Genomic DNA, 17,822 nt, shown 5'->3' with positions numbered 1-17,822 from the left:
ATCAAAATATAACTCAATATCTTCAAAAAAGTGCAGACAACAGAGAAGAAATATCATATTTTCATAAAATTATTTGAATTCAATGGCAATCATAATTAGGTAAAAGAAAATTCAACTAATTTAAAAATGGAATTCTTGTGAACTTTGCCAATACTTGTACAAAATCTATAAACTAATCTTAGCAAAAAATACAAACAGAAGGCCATAAAAGATTTTTCAAGTTTCTAATATGTATTTTTTTCAGTAACAACAGACATTTTTTAATACATCAGACGGAAAATATATGCTTAGCTCTGAAACTACACAATGTTAAAATAATTGTGATTAAGTTGGCTTTAAGGGACTCTGTGGATTTAGAGGAGATTTATTTTTTATCAATTTTAAATAATGAGTATGAAAACTATGGATATACAACAGATGCAAAAATAGCTTACACTTGTCATTTAAGATTTGGATAGGAAACATTAAAACAGCATTTAGGTAACAATTAACAATTGCGTAACATGGTAGCAGACATAGAAATGAAATTTAAAATTAAAGAGTATGACCTATACTAATTGGTTGTGGTGTGCATCTGATATTTGTTATTTAAGATCCTTGTTGACTTTTCTATTGAATGAAGAGAATTCATTTCTCTTAATTAATTTCTTTTGCCAATTAAAATACTTAGAATTCTTTTCTAAACATTGACATGGCATGTATTGAAAGGTAAGGGAGACCACTAAAAATGTGTAAAAAAAAAGAGAGAAAAAATTGATACTATTATAGCTTACTGGAAAACAATTGTATTATGCAATCTTCAGAATTCATAAAAATTTAAAATAAAGTTATCTCCCTTTGCATATCAGTGTCTAATTCACATATTCTGGACTTGTTTATCATTGGCAATGAATACAAGTGGCGTCATCAATGATATTTGAGAAAACCATTGTATCTTTGAAATCTTATGCTATATCATATCCTAAACAAGCAAATGTAAAGATTTGCATAATAAAAATGCCATGGCAGATAATGTATAAATGAGTATAATGTTGCTAAGTCCTTCCTTTCTTCTGAATATATTTTGAGGTCACATGATCATCCATTTCAAACTGGACATGACTCTCTCTGAAAAGAAAAATAATTGTATTACAGGTATGAAGGAGTTTCATATGATGTCACCCGATTGTCACCAATTCTGAAATAGAATCAAAATTAATCAAAGCATCTGCATACAAGATATGAAGTTTCTGTTGATTCTTTTTTTCAAATATGAAATATCATACATGGAGGTAAAGAAGCCAAACTTAGCATCCCTACTTTTGTAAGCAAATAAATTTAACAGCACTGAAACCATGAAATAATGTCAAGGACACTAGACAAGTGTCATAGCATAAGATATGAAATATCCTATTGCTTCTTCCTTTTCAAATATAAATCATTATCAATAATTATACAAAGAGCAAACACCACCACTGCTTGATAAGCATCCAATGTCTTGTACTTTGTGACATGAGTCAAAGGTATGCAGGACAATAAATCACCATGACTACCCTGGCAATGAGACTAAACACAAGTCTAGTTACCTTCAATTATTGAATAAACATCCAGGGTTTCTGAAAAAATGGACTTAAACTTAAAAACTTCACCATATCTAAAATCAATATTTTAGATGACAAATTGTTATTGCTAGTACCTGGTAGACCAATGCCATAATTTATATGAAAACTTAAGAGTGACTGAGTCACATGTCTAAAATCAGTATTTTAGATGACAAGCTAGTTATTGCTAGTACCTGGTAGACCAATGCCATAATTTATATGAAAACTTAAGAGTGACTGAGTCACGTGTAACAAGTTACATCTAAATATCATTTACTGTTTTCAGAACTTTTTAATTTTTAATTTGGTTATGAAAAATCTTACTTCCAACATCTGTCACAATATAGGTCCAGGTCACAGCCATGGCAACGCATTGAAGCATCTTCTGTACACATCACACAATATGGCAACTCATCATCATCATCAACATCACTATTGTTTTCCTCCACCTCAAAGAATAACAGAAAAGTTATAGTATAGCATGCTCGCATGTAGTATGAAAACAAATTTCTGTAAGATATGATTTGTAGTAAGTTCTTAGAAAATGTTTTACACATTAATATCATTATGCTTCCTACATATTATTTTTAAAGGAAATATGTTTACACATTTTTATGCAATCGCTAAATAAGTCAAAATAACTCATACATGTATACTTTTTTGTGAAAATATTTTAATTTAAATATTCTTTTTTCGTCTTTACTTGTTATTCTCAAGGTAAAGCAATCCAAGGAACACCCACCAATGTGTTATATCAAATTTTACCTGTTGTCTTTTTGGCTCTGTATTCAGTACTTTCTTAGATTTCTTGTCGTCTTTCTTTGATTTTTCTTTACTTTTCTTTGAATCCTTTGAAGATGTTTTATTTTTTTCTTCCTTCAAAGAGCTTGTCTCTGAAGTGTTTACCCCATCCTTAGCTGCTGCTTCATCTAATTTGTTTTCTTCTAATATCTGAAAAAAATAATTTATCCATGAAAACTATATACCTTTAAAAGAATCAGCTTTTAAATAAGTCTGAAGAGGTTTTTTGAGACATAGCCATAAAATTAATTGTGCCTTAAATCTGTAAGTAAGTGCTAAGAAAAGGGTATAACGTGATTTATTCTTTTTAGTAATTTTACATTTAATGACTGAACTGTGCCATTATCCACAATTTTGTATCTGTCATAATTTGCCATGAATTTCTATCTATTCCCCTCTCAATTTCAATTTACAAACATGGGTAGATTTTTTATACTGAATAATAGGATCCTTCAATATTCTGTTTATTTTCTACTCAATATAGCATTTAGCAAAATAATAAGGCAATACTGTTTATAATTTTTTTTTATAAAAAGCCTATATTGTCATTATAAAAAGCCTATATTGTCATTATGGTACACTGTCATAGTTCACTAACATAGTAAGGCTAAGAAAATTCCTTTTATGTATAACCTTTTGAACAGCTTTCAATTTTAAAACTTTTTTACTTGAAGAACATACTCATAAGCTTTTTCAGTGCTTTTGTATCCAGCAAATTATAAATGCATTGTGAAATTCTAATTTTTTAAAACATGCAATCAATTAATTAATGTGTGTACCTACTTGTTTTATGAGATTCATAGTCAATGTTTCTTCATTCTCATTATCACTATCAGATATTTCATCGGCACTTTTTTCATCAGTATCTGTTAAAGAAAGAACTTATTTCCTTTAATCACTCTAACTATAAATCTGGTATATGATTTATAAATGTTTAATATGAATAAAAGGTAGATATTTTTTAAGTCACACAAAACAGTTCAATCTATAGAAAACAGATGAAAGACATTTTCATCAGAACGCAGCAGGGGACATATATATTCTTACACTGCAACAAGTGTATTACGATATTTCTCCACTCGAGACAGTTAAATAATAAAATTTAACTGTCGAGAGTGTAGAAATATCGTAATACACAAGTTATAGTGTCGGAATCTGTTTCTCTAATGCTTTTTATCGTTCTTTTTCAAAGATTTTTAGAAAATTATGCTCTTTATATGCGACGTCATCAGGCAAGGTCGCCTTTTTTCATGACGTCACAATAGAAAAATTGAGAAGAAAACAAAACATTTTGACGTCATAATCAAATTTCGACTAATCATTTGCCGAGAACAGATTTTTCACTAGTGAGGAGAAATATTTTTCTCATGCCGGTCAGGAAATGTGAAAATAGCACAAAAATTAGAGAAAGTGCTCTCTAATTTTAATATTTTGACTTCTTTTTAATTCTCCAATTGAAAGTATACCTGCTGCAACACTTTTGACAACACTACACTTCCATTATTATAAGCAGTATTCCTGATAGTCTTGAGACCAATTTGGGTTCAGGATTGACCTAAACTTTTAAAACCAAACAGTAAAACCTAAAAGTCAGATCTTTCAAACAAGAACTGTGGTTCCAAACACATGTGTTGAAGTGCTTGTAATTCAGGTGGTAACCATTATTCAATATATGATACAAACAACAGTAAAGGTAAAATAATGTCTTCCTTATTGTTAGTCATCCAGGGCCAAATAATTTATAAACATTTAGATTTTAGAGTCAAACATTGATTATGCTATCAACTGCCTTATGAGCTTGTTGTCTCAAATGTACACTCAGAAGTCTACAAATTATGTTTGTGATTTTTGTGATAAAAAATCTCAAATGAGAATTTGAATTATGGCTCATAATTAATTTTTGTACCTTTATTCACATCCTCTTTCTTTTTATTTTTCACTTCCTGTAGTCTTTTCATGATATCTTTGTCTTTCTGTAGATCTTCTAATGCTTTATGTGCATCTACATCTAACTCTTTTGATGCCTCTGCTATCAACCTCTGCATTTCTTCTAATGGAATCTCATCATTTGTTCGTGTGTCTGTTGTTTGTGTGTTATCTATATTCTTTGTATATGGCACTGTTTCTTGTGAGTCTTCCCTGTTCAGATTGTTACTTGGTTTTTTAGATTCTCCATTACTTGGTTTGTCAGATTCTGTAAAAGAAATAAAAACATTATGTAAGAAAGTATAAACAAGTTGAGCTATTGCACACATATGAGAGGGGATAGGGGAGGGGTTAAAAACACGAAAATCCTGGGGTCCCAAATTTCAAAGACATCCCAAAATTCAAAAAGAGAATTCCAGGATCCCAAAAAGGTCAATCCTAAAATCCTGAGCTTAAAAACACCCAATCCTGGAGTCCCAATAAAGGTTCTATCTTCCCTTATATGATACCTCACATTCTAATTGTTCAGTAAAAACTAAGTTGAAGAGCAATTGATGTGGAAATGTATCAGTATAGCATGCTTACAAGAATGTTGGTACTAAATTTCAGGGGCCTCTGATTCATAGATCCAGAGAAAAATGTGACTAAAATCTCATAAATTGTAATACTTATTGTATTTAGTAAACAGGATGTTGATTAGCAATGCATGTGAAAATGCATCACTTAGTAAAGCATGCAGCCTAGTAACAAATTTCAAGAAGCTCTGTACTTCCTGACAAAATAAGATGGATGGACAGGGGTTATAAAGTTTTCCTCTCCAATGGAAGTACTATTATTAAGAAAAAAACACTGTTTTGAACTTTTGATCTTTAAGGTAACACGATACAGAATGACGTTACGCCACGAGTTATCGTTCCTGACGTTATCGAATAACGTTCACATATTCAAGCCAATGCATCAGGTTTTGCAATCACAAAGTGATACAATTATAACAAAAATTATTGGGTTTTAAGGTGACATTTTTATAGTAACTTTTTCTGAATACTTGATGGAGTAAAGGAAAATAGTTCCGGAACGGAATCGATTATTTACTGTACGGAGTTTGACGAATGTCCTGACAACCTGACAATGTTCTGACAGAAATGAAAATGCTAAATACTTTTTTTTTTTTATTATTGGAAGGATTAACTTGAAATTTGGAACCAAGCAAGATGAGAACTTATATTTTAATAAATAAAAGGAAAAAATGAAAAACATATTTATAAGAGTTAGAAAACTTGCCCTGACCAAATTAACTTTGAAACTTCTTATATGATCTTATATCCTGACAGCAATGAACCAGCGATTTTGTTTTATTATTAACAGGATAGACAAACTCAATACCATGGCAGATTAAAACATTTAATACAATAATACAAGGGAAAAAAAAGAAAACTTGACCTGACCATCTACATCTTTCCCGTGACTAATGTCCTGACCGATGTAAATTGTTTATAACTTTTTTTTCTTTGAAGGATCGACTTCAAATTTGATGTCAAGGAAGATTCTGACATAAAATATAGAGATATAAGAATCGGATCATTTAAAAAGTGTTAATTAAAGAGTTAGAAAACTTGACCTTACCAACTTCGCCTCTGCCCAGACTTATGGCCTGACCGATGAAGAAAATGTTAATAACTTTTTTTGTTATTGCTCATTGTTAATCTTTAAAAATGAATTACTTTACTTTTAAATATTCTGTTTCTTTAAAATTTAAGCATCTGACCGATTTAATTACATATAATAGACTAAGTTTTATCACAAGTCTTTATTGTTGGTATATGTTTGCAATAAATACTTTTGAAAGTAGAAATCTAATCTATAGAAACTTAGGATGATGTGTAAAAAACACGGGGAATTGTTGGTACATCTTTTAATTCGTGTTAAAATGGTCGTCAAAAACACAACTCGGGCAAAATGGAAAAAGGAAATTTATCTGGATGAGAATACGGATAGAATTAGGCGATAATGCACAATACAAGCAGACTTTGCAACTCATACACAATAGTTTGTTTGTATGGAATTTTAAGAAAGTGGTTTACTCGGTTATTTTGCCGAATATCTTTCTCTATGTTCCAGTATAAAAAGTCTTCGAAATTCATTGTTCTGCACAGAGTAAATCCGATATAGTTTCGGAAATATTTTGAAAATAAAGTGCTAGATTTGTAATCATATAGACAAAGTCTACACGGGATAGACAGAAACATCGGAATGAAGCCTGAAAAAGTTGACGTAGGCACACAATATCACACACCTATACCCCCCCTCCAAAAAAAAAAAAAATTTGACCCCCAAAAAATTACCCTCATTTCAAGTAAAAGAGCCCTAAATTTTTATAAAAAAGCAAAAAAACACCCCAAAAAACACCAAATTTTCTTACTCCCAAAAAAATTTTTTTTTTACTTTGGAAAAAAACGTTATTAAAAACACCCAAAAAACAACAAAAAAATTCCAAAAAAAAATAAATAAAAAAACTGGGAGAACTGACAGAGAAAGAATTCTGTGGGATTTAAGAGAAAAATAAAAAAATCAATTTTTACTTTAAAAAATGAAACAACCTACAGCTCCTAATTTATATCCAGAATTACCTATAGAAGATGGACAAAACTATAGATTACAAAAAATTTCAGAAATAGAAAATTCTTTAAAAAATGAAAGAGACAAAAGAAATTCTTTATATAAAAAATATAAAAGAGGAGTAAACTTTACAGATGGAATAGATACAACTTTAATTTCAGCATCAGTTATTTCTGCAGGTATAGGTATTGCTATTCCTATTTTATTACCATTACAGATTACAGCAGTCGCATGCGGTAGTGTTGGGGGTGTAATAAAATTAATAAGAAGAAAGCTTACTTCAAAAGCTAAAAAACATTATGAAATAAAAACTTTAGCAGAGTGTAAATTAAATAGTATTAAAGATTTAATTTCTAGATCTTTAACTGACAATAAAATAAGTGAAGAAGAATTTAAACTTATTTTAGAAGAACTAGAAAAATTTAATGAGATGAAAAAAAATTTAAAAATGGCAAATTTAAAAACTTCAAAAAGTTTACCAGAAGATGAAAGAAGAAAAATTATAGAAGAAACAGAAAATAGAGTAAGAAATGAAATAAAAAAAAAAATGGAAAATCTATAATTTTTATAAACAAAATAACTTTAGTTGAAAATCACCACTATGTGAACGTGGGAAATCCACCAAACTATGAATCAATTTTTAATTAAATAAATGGATGAAGAAACAAAAGAAAAATTAGTAAAAAATGTAAAAATAATGTTAAATAAAAAATTTAATTATTTTTATCTTAAGTTGTTTTTAACAGGTTCTTTTTATTGTTTATTATCTAATATTTTAGATGAATAAAATGGCTGAAGGAGGTTATGAGTTTGATAATGATTATGATAAAGAAGAAGAAGAAACGTCTGTTCAAAATGATGAAGAGTTTCAAAAGTATATAAATAAAGAAATTGAAGTAACAAGAGATTTATCAGAAAATGATGCTAAAATTCGTAAAAAAGAAACTACAAAAAAAATGATTAAACAATTTTATAAAAAAAATGGTGAAACTACACGTAATGAAGTAGGTTTTTTTGTTAGGGAAGATCATAATGAAAGACAAATCTTATATGTAAAAGATGAAAAAGGTAATGATATTGCATTAACATATTACCAAAAAGGAGTATTAAAGTTTTATAAATTTAGCACTCTTCAAAGAGAATACGGTGTTAATTTTGTCAGGGATGTTTTAGGTGTAGATGATTATAAAATATCTGATAATTTAAGAGAAGCTAGAGCAGATTTTCAAGATTTTCAAAGAACGATAAAATCACCAATTCGTGAACTCGATAATATAGAAATTCCATTACAAGAAATATCTACACAAGAAGAAGGACAAGAATTATTAGAAACAGCAAGTAATGCAGAAACATATGTGAAAGAAATAGAAACTTCATTTATTGAACAAGGAACATCTTTAGTAGATAATGAAACACAAACAGAAATGACAAAAAGAGAGATGGATGGAATAATCAGTGCAATGACATCAGTAAAGGAAGAGATTGCAAATGAATTAGCAAAACTGAATGAAACAAATAACCAGTTGCTTCGCAGGGCGCAGCATTATACGACCGCAGATGTAGAACCCTGAACAGATGGGACAAGTATGGACACAACTTTTAAGTTTGATACAGCTTTAAATGTGGATTGTGATTAAATAGTTGACACAACATAGGTTTATGTCACATTATGATTTTGGACCCTTTGGACCTTAGTGTAGACCAACTTGAAAACTGGGCCAATAATTAAAAATCTAAGTACATTTTTAGATTCAGCATATCAAAGAACCCCAAGGATTCAATTTTTGTCAAAATCAAACAAAGTTTAATTTTGGACCCTTTGGGCCCAAAATTTCTAAACTGTTGGGACCAAAACTCCCAAAATCAATACCAACCTTCCTTTTATGGTCATAAACCTTGTGTTTAAATTTCATAGATTTCTATTCACTTATACTAAAGTTATAATGTACTGATTTCAATTCAAATTTCTAATGAAGTTTGTAACAATAACTGCTCATTTAAATACATCATAAAATATTAAAATGTTACAAAAAGTGCTTGTTATCACTGAATGGTAAAGATTGTTTTAATTTATCAGTTGGTAGTAAAAATGAAAATACATTGTATATTGTATAAAACAATGATTAAAGTTGATTCAACTACTATTCTATACAAAGAAAGATAACTCCAATTGAAAAAAATAATTGCTATTGCACAATACTCTGCAATTAGATATTTCTTGCTATTGTGCAATACTGTGCAATTGAAAATTTCTTGCTATTCCACAATACTTAATGTGATAATTTTGAATCTTGATTTGGACCAACTTGAAAACTGGGCCCATAATCAAAAATCTAAGTACATGTTTAGATAAAGCATATCAAAGAAGCCCAAGAATTTAATTTTTGTTAAAATCAAACTAAGTTTAATTTTGGACCCTTTGGACTTTAATGTAGACCAATTTGAAAACAGGACCAAAAATGAAGAATCTACATACACAGTTAGATTTGGCATATCAAAGAACCCCATTTATTCAATTTTTGATGAAATCAAACAAAGTTTAATTTTGGACCCCGATTTGGACCAACTTGAAAACTGGGCCAACATTAAAAAATCTAAGTACATTTTTAAATTCAGCATATCAAAGAACCCAACCGATTCAATTTTTGTCAAAATCAAACTAAGTTTTATTTTGGACCCTTTGGACCTTAATGTAGATTAATTTGAAAACGGGACCTAAAATTAAGAATCTACATACACAGTTAGATTCGACATATCAAAGAATTTCAATTATTCAATTTTTGATAAAATCAAACAAAGTTTAATTTTGGACCCTTTGGGCCCCTTATTCCTAAACTGTTGGGACCAAAACTCCCAAAATCAATACTAACCTTCCTTTTATGGTCATAAACCTTGTGTTTAAATTTCATAGATTTCTATTTACTTATACTAAAGTTATGGTGCGAAAACCAAGAAAAATGATTATTTGGGTCCCTTTTTGGTCCCTAATTCCTAAACTGTTGGGACCTAAACTCCCAAAATCCATACCAACCTTCCTTTTGTGGTCATAAACATTGTGTATAAATTTCATTGATTTCTATTCACTTACACTAAAGTAATTGTGCGAAAACCAAGAATAATGCTTATTTGGGCCCTTTTTTGGCCCCTTATTCCTAAACTGTTGGAATCAAAACTCCCAAAATCAATACCAACCTTTCTTTTGTGGTCAAAAACCTTGTGTCAAAATTTCATAGATTTCTATTAACTTAAACTAAAGTTATAGTGCGAAAACAAAGAAAATGCTTATTTGGGCCCTTTTTGGCCCTTAATTCTTAAAATATTGGGACCAAAACTCCCAAAATCAATACCAACCTTCCTTTTGTGGTCATAAACCTTGTGTTAAAATTTCATAGATTTCTATTCACTTTTACTAAAGTTAGAGTGCGAAAACTAAAAGTATTCGGACGACGACGACGACGACGACGACGACGACGACGACGACGACGACGACGACGACGCCAACGTGATAGCAATATACGACGAAATTTTTTTCAAAATTTGCGGTCGTATAAAAACTTAGCAAAAGAAAATGCCAAATTAAAACAAGCTAAAGAAGACAATTTAAAATTTCAAATAAAAAGAATAAGTAGTCGAATGAGAGAGTTGGAATCTGAGAGAAGTGCAAGAATAGAAGTAATTAATATTAATAGAGAAAAACTACGTAGTCAATTAGATAGATTTAAACAAACAATACATAAAATTTTAAACGAAGACAGAACATTAGGTGAAAGAATAAGAACATTATTCAGAGAACAAGGAATAACAATAGTTAGTGTTTTAACTGCTTTTGGAATGATTATTGGTGTTATTGTTGAAGCATTTACTGGTTCTCCTTCTCCTTCTCCTTCTCCTCCATCAAAAGGTGGTGGTGTACAAGACTGGATAAAAAAACAATTAAAAAATCTTGGAAAATTATTATCTTTTCTTGCAGGAAAATTAGCAACTGCATTACCAGGTATTATAGGTTCTATTGTTTCTTGGTTATTGTCTGCAACTAAAGACGTAGTAAATTGGTTTGCAAACAACTTATGGGCATTGCTTATTTTAGTTGTTAGTTTATTGTTTACTGCTGCTAGAGATTATTTGAAAAAATAAAGTGCTGTAAATCCTATTACAATACTTACAAATATTATTGCTTGTTTATTATCTTCATGATCTTCATGTTCAATTTTTTTTATTGGATCTATTTTTGGTTCTTTAGGCTTTTCAGGTTTTATAGGTTCTTGTGGTTTTACAGGTTCTTTTGGTTTAAAATCAACATGATCAAAATTTTTATTATTTAAATCATCATTTAACCCAAGTGTTTGATTTTCTGTTGCAATTATAATTTTATTATTATAACCAACAATACTTCCAATTTGTAAAACCATATCACTGGGAGACATATATAAACCAAGACCATAAGCATAATCAACTTTACTTCTTGCATATTTTAAAACATTTTCATAATTCGATATCTGGGTGGGTAAATCGATAGGACTATTTATTACATTTTGTACATTTGCTAAGAATTGTTTTTGTGCATCAAATCCTGTTCCTACTTTTAAAATTTCTGTTTTTGTTTGTGATTGTGCACCTAACAAAGCCCATACATAAATTTTAATACTTTCATTAATACGTTCAACACCAGATTGTGTAAATCCATTCCCATTATCTAAAATAAAAGTAGTCCAAGCCATACTTATATCTTTTTCATGATAAATTGTATCATGAATATTAAAGAATGGACCATCCTTTTTATGATTTTGTCTATATTCTCCACTTGGTTTATAATATTGCTCAAAACTTCCTAATCCTTGACATGATGATTCTAGTTTTTGTCTCCAATCTGTATTTGGAGAAATATTAAACTCATCACATAATTTTTGATATACAGCTTTGTCATATGAGTTCTTATAATAACAGAAAGAAGAATCTGTTGGTAAAGGTGATTTAAGTTCTTTTAAAATTCTTGCAATGCAATAATATAAATGAAACATATAAAAAGACTTTGTAAGATTTGAAGTATTTTGTATATGATCATTATAAGAAACACCACATCCTGTACTTGCACACCAAACTGCAAAATTTAACTGACATTGCCACCAATCAAATGAAGAATGAATCCAGGCATTCCATGGTTCGTTAGTGTGTATTGATGGGTTTTGATAGTTTTGAAATAAATCAGGAAAAGCTGTTTTAAAGTTCTCTTTTTGATTTACAAATATCGTTTGATTTACAAGATTTGTTTTTAATTGATGATCTTTTTCAGAATATTTAATACCTGGATTATATGAAACATTAGGATTATATTTAAATTCTTTTGTTATCATTTTTTTATATTAAAAATGTTTCATACTATTTCAAATATTGATAATACAATAAACTTAGAACAATACATAAATAACAGAAATGGAAATAAACGTATTGGTTTGAAATTTATAAGATACAGCATAGGTTGGTATAATGTTTATCATGGGTTTATAACAAAAACCGGAGAGGAACAGCAAAGGATTATGAATGGTTATTATAGTTTTCAACAAATAGTGGATGAATTTCAAAAAGAAAATATTGTATTATCCGTAAATGAAGCAAATGGTATCGCTTCATTAAACACTACTACTGAGTTAAAGATAAGTAAGGGTTTGGGAAATATGTTAGGATTTAATAATAAACGTAAATTCGAACCTAATGAATTACATTATGGAAACAAATTTGTGGATTTTGCTATCCATAAATCATTATATATCCATTTGGAACAAGTTAGCACTTCTCATAATTATCTTGATGGTAAGCCAAGTACATTATTGGCTGTTATTCCAGTCGAGAATAAAGAGTTTGGTGAAGTTATAACAGCGAGATTTGAGCATCCGGAATATAAGTGTTTAGTAAATGATGTTATAACAGAATTGAAATTAGAAATAAGAGATGAAAATAATAACAAGATAATTAATCATTTACCAATTAATTGTGTTTTAGAAGTTATATAATTTATTTAATAAAATGAGCATACTTGGTGTCAAAAAAAAAAACGTAGATACATCGGAAATAAAAAAGGAAATATTAAATATGAAGAGTGAGCTTCAAACAATGGATACTAAGGATAGAGATTTACGCCGGAGTGTCGCTGCCCTAACCATCAGAGTTTTAAATGTTGAAAATATAGTTAGTAATATTAAAAATAAACCAGACAAAAAATTAATAAGTATAAATGCTGGAATTGATGGTTCAATACATGCAAGACAAAAGTTTAATTTTGGTGATGGTGGTGGTGGTTATTATGTAATGAACTTTCCAGGTCAAATATTGGGTATTAGTTTAGTAAGTTTAAGAACAAACTCAGATAATATAGATGTTATGATAACTGTTAATAATTATAAGACATATAGTTACGGAATAAGTTTAAGTAATGGTGACACACACAGTTATCATAACTTTAATATACCTTTTGAAGTTAAGGCTGGAGATATAATAGGGTTTGTTAGTGAGAGTGATAATTCTACATGTATCAATACTCTAGTATCAGTGGTAATTGAATTATTTTTATAACAAATTTAATCCTTAAAAATGTCGGCATACGGAAACAAATTAAATCCTTACAGAAAAATAAGAGAACCCCGTGGGGTGAAAGGTATTCGTCAAAGTGTATCAATAACAAATAATCCTTCAACTATTGATCAAAATCAACAGCTATTAGTGAGATTCCCCAATCTAAGCAATAATGATGTTATTGTTCCTGGAACAACCAGATTGGCATTTGAAATAGAACTCACATCTACAGACGACAATGCAACTATATATCAAAACATAGGAAGAACAATAGTTAAAAAAACAACAATTCGTATAAGTGGAAATGAAATTATGTCAATTGATGATAGTGATATTTATCATTGTTATGTTGATTTATGGAAATCTACATCTGAACGTTTAAATATGGCATACCAAGGAATTGGTGAAACAAACATGTTAAAACACAGAGTTGGCGCGGATGATAAAGCATCAAACATAGGGGATGAAGCAATTGCAACTGCATATGGTGCAAGATTTTGTATCCCACTTGATTTTGAACTATTAGAAACTCATATGCCTTTTTATCAAGCAGGTCTTGGTGATAGACTTGAATATGAACTTACATTTAATAATTATAGCAATGTTATTAAATCAACAGATACATCTGCAAGTTATACAATCAAAAACATTTGTTTAGAATTTGATATGGTTACTGATGCAGAATTAGCAAGACAGATAAGACAACAAGTTAATGGTAAGATGGTTATTTTGTACGATAGAATACTAAGACATAGAAAAATAACCAAAAACAAATCTGATACATTGTGGAATATAAATTTAAATGTTCCAGCTAGAAGTATGAAAGGAATTCTAATGTTGTTCGAAGATCCTGAAAGAACAAGTACCGAAACTTATTATAATCCTAACATAACAAAAGTAGAAATGACAATAGAAGGTGTTCCAAATCAACTATACAGTCAAGGAATGAAAGCATATCAACAATGGGATGAAATAAATAAATTCTTTGCTTTAAATTCAAAAAGAAATAAAACAACAGAAGAAGTTTTAAAGGATTTAAATTTATCCTATACAACATTAGAAAAATATCTTACAACTAATTATGCATTATGGTTAGATTTACGTTCAACAGATGACAACTCATTACACGGTTCAGGTAGAAGAATTGAAAATGCTTCTGAAGGTATTACTATCCAAATAACTAAAACAGCAGGAGCAAATAAATTAATAAATGTTTATCTGTTTGTTATACAAGATGCACAAATTAATTTTGAAGATGGAAGATTTAAAGAAGTTAATTACTAGCGGTTCCCCTTAAAAAATGGAAACAAACGAGCGGAGCGAGATACACTCCGATTCCCTTTATGAATTACCAAAATATCCCCATTGTGCTATTATATGTGGACAAACAGGATGTGGAAAAACAGAGTTTGTTCTTGATTTATTAGAAGGAGAATATAGTGGAGTTTTCAAATATATAGTCATACTTTGTCCAACCATCCAATGGAACAAAGCATACAAAAATCGTGAATGGATTGGTGATGTTAGAAAACCAAAAACAAAAAATCTAATAATTGTTAATCCTATTGTTGAAGTGAGAGAAGCGAACGGTTCCCTTAGTGAAGAAGAGAAGCTACAAGAACTACTAAGAATGTTCTTTAAAAAATATGCTGGTCATCCAACATTATATATCATTGATGACTGCAGTGCAACAAAAGAACTAACAAAGAAAAAAGATATGCTGTCCGAGCTTGCATTTTCAGGAAGACATGCGGAACAATCAGTGTGGGTCATTTCACAGAGATACAACTCTGTTTTAAAAGATCTAAGAGAACAAACAAAATGGTTATGCATGTTCTACACAAAAGATAGAGATAGTTTTGATAATTGTCTAAGAGAAAATGATGTTATTCCTACTTTGGAAGAAAGACAAAGAATAAAGGAAGAACTTAAAAAAAAGAAACATCGTAAATTAATATTAAAGACAGATCAACCTACTGATTATTGGTTACTTAATTGATTTTTTTAGCAATTCTCAAGTAATGCTTAAGTAATACTTAAGTAATGCTTAAGTAATGCTTAAGTAATTCTTAAGTAATTTAACCAAAATAAGTAATTCTTAAGTAATTTAACCAAAATAAGCAAAATAATGCTTAAGTAATTTAACCAAAATAAGCAATAAAAAAAAGCAATGCTGTTGGAAATACTAACAATTGCAACAAACACTGCAGTCTTATCATTGGTTGGATATGTTGTATTTATTTTTTTTAAAGTTAAAAATAAATTATATCCGTTTTTTGAAACGTATAAAATGAATGCTGAAGAATTATTAAGCGAGCAAATTGTGGAAAACATAAATATTGATGATGAAGCGAGCGAAGTGAACGGTTCCCTTCAAGAAAAAAAACGCGAAAGATTATCATCCGTTGTTGCTGGTGGGAGTAGTAAACAATATCTGGGTAAAGAATTACAACTGTCAGATATTGATAAAATGACAACAGAACAAATAAACAAACTATACTGTAAATATGAAGCAAAATTGGGAGCTAGTATGACCAAGACATTAGGAAACTCTTTTATAAATTTATATGTCATGGGTGTATCAAAGTTTTTCAAAGTTGTTAATCCACCAATTTTAATACAAGACTTAGAGGAAGATCCTTTTATCAATAATGCTTTAACTAATACATGTTGTGAACTGTACTATAGATATGGAATGTATCTTGCTCCTTTTACTGCAATATTAACAACAGCAAGACATATCGAACCACTCGCTTCGCTCGATTTCCAAAAAAAAGATGAAAAAAATGACATAAAAAATGATGAATGAAAATCCTGAACAAAAAGAAAACAAAGAAGAAAAAAAAGAAGTATTTAAAAAACCCAAACCAAAAGACCCAAAAAGAGTAGCTGCTGGTAAGAAAGGTGCAGAAGTAAGAATAAGAAATGCAGAATTGAGAAAAAAAGAAGTGGAAAAATTAAAAAAAGAAAATTCAAAAATCAAACAAATAACAAAAGATTCTGATACAGAAACAGATTATGAATCAAACGAACATATCCCTTCTGTCGAAAAACACTCCAGTTCCCTAGTTGATTACAAATTTGTACTTTTTTCTATAAGTATTGTTGGATTGGGATTGTTTTTTTACAACCAAAGTAAGAAACCAGAAAGAATGATTAAAGAAATAACAAAACCAGAAAAACAAAAGAAAGAAATTGATCCTTTTGAATTTAATTAAATTTAGTACATTAAAATGACAACTCAAAAAGACGGAAAACAAATAGCAAATATGTTATATCATGCTGGAGTGGAAACATTGTTAACAGTTGGATATGCAGAAATAGGTAAAAAGGTATTAAGGAGGCCAGCACCAAAAGTGGATTTTAATATGAATGATGTTGTAATGTTATCCATTGATATATTACTTGCGATAGCAACAAAAGATATGTTGATTAAGCAAGGTATTATACCTGCTGATATTATGAAGTAATTTTTGTTTTTATAAAATGGCAAGTGCTTTAACAATGATGCTTGGTGGGGCAATAACAAATGCTTTTGCATTTTCAGGGAGTAATTATTTATTTTCACATATGGGTAGTAATGCAAATGAAGAGAAAATAAGACATGATAAAGCTATAGAAAAATTAGAAAAAGCACAATCAGAATGGAATAAAAAAAGAATACAAAGATTAGATTTTATAAATGAACAATTACAAAAGGAACATCATGCGGTTCAGACTTTTGATGATGTTGACCAAGCAATGAAACTATACTATCGTGTCACGAATAAAAAATTAACTTCATTATCACCTAAACCTACATTAAGTGATTTTTATACTCCATCAGAATACCAGAAAAATAGAGAGATTGCATTTGTTGTTGGTGGTATGGTATTAACTGGTTTTATTGTTTGGAAATTAAAATAAAAAATAAATACAATTTACGTTTGTATGAAAAATTGGAAAAATAAGAAAAAATTGATAAAAATTAGAGTCCCTAATTTCTGTACTTTTCCTGGTACAAACAGCAAAATTGCAGAAAAAAGTATGTACTATTCCTGTACTTTTTCTGTTTTTAGGGGTATAGAGAAATAATAAAATAAAATAAAAAATTAAATTTCAGGACATGGTTTTTCAAAAACATATTCATAAACTTTATCTGGTCTAATAAAAGCATCCCAACCAGGAGGAAACTTAGATAACTTTTTACCATCAAACTTTTCCATTACTTCCATTTGTTTTGGAGTCAAAGGACATTCTCCATCATCTCTTAAACAACATATCTGATAATCTGATAACATTATTCTTCCTAATATAACTTTAGCGTCAGGATCATCTTTCTCAGTATAAGCT

General features: G+C 29.4%; 2 protein-coding genes across 2 annotated transcripts in view; one reads left to right on the top strand and one right to left on the bottom strand.

The window, feature by feature from the left end:
- The window catches only part of LOC134711744 (uncharacterized), a 405,579-nt gene that overhangs the window by 208,043 nt on the left and 179,714 nt on the right, over positions 1-17,822 (top strand). The window lies entirely within an intron of this gene.
- Positions 111-17,822, bottom strand: part of LOC134711740 (abscission/NoCut checkpoint regulator-like) — a 32,815-nt gene continuing 15,103 nt past the window's right edge. Inside the window, exons 7-11 of the mRNA XM_063572576.1 lie at positions 4,288-4,575; positions 3,165-3,247; positions 2,346-2,531; positions 1,905-2,029; positions 111-1,107 (exon numbers count right to left, since the gene is read on the bottom strand). Coding sequence (XP_063428646.1) covers positions 1,035-1,107; positions 1,905-2,029; positions 2,346-2,531; positions 3,165-3,247; positions 4,288-4,575 — 755 coding nt within the window. The 3' untranslated portion in view covers positions 111-1,034. The remainder of the gene's footprint in view (positions 1,108-1,904; positions 2,030-2,345; positions 2,532-3,164; positions 3,248-4,287; positions 4,576-17,822) is intronic.

This window comes from Mytilus trossulus, chromosome 3, assembly GCF_036588685.1.
Source record: "Mytilus trossulus isolate FHL-02 chromosome 3, PNRI_Mtr1.1.1.hap1, whole genome shotgun sequence".
Taxonomy (NCBI): Eukaryota; Metazoa; Mollusca; class Bivalvia; order Mytilida; family Mytilidae; genus Mytilus; species Mytilus trossulus.
The sequence above is the reverse complement of the archived record's forward strand: the minus strand, read 5'-3'. Positions and strand labels throughout refer to the sequence as shown.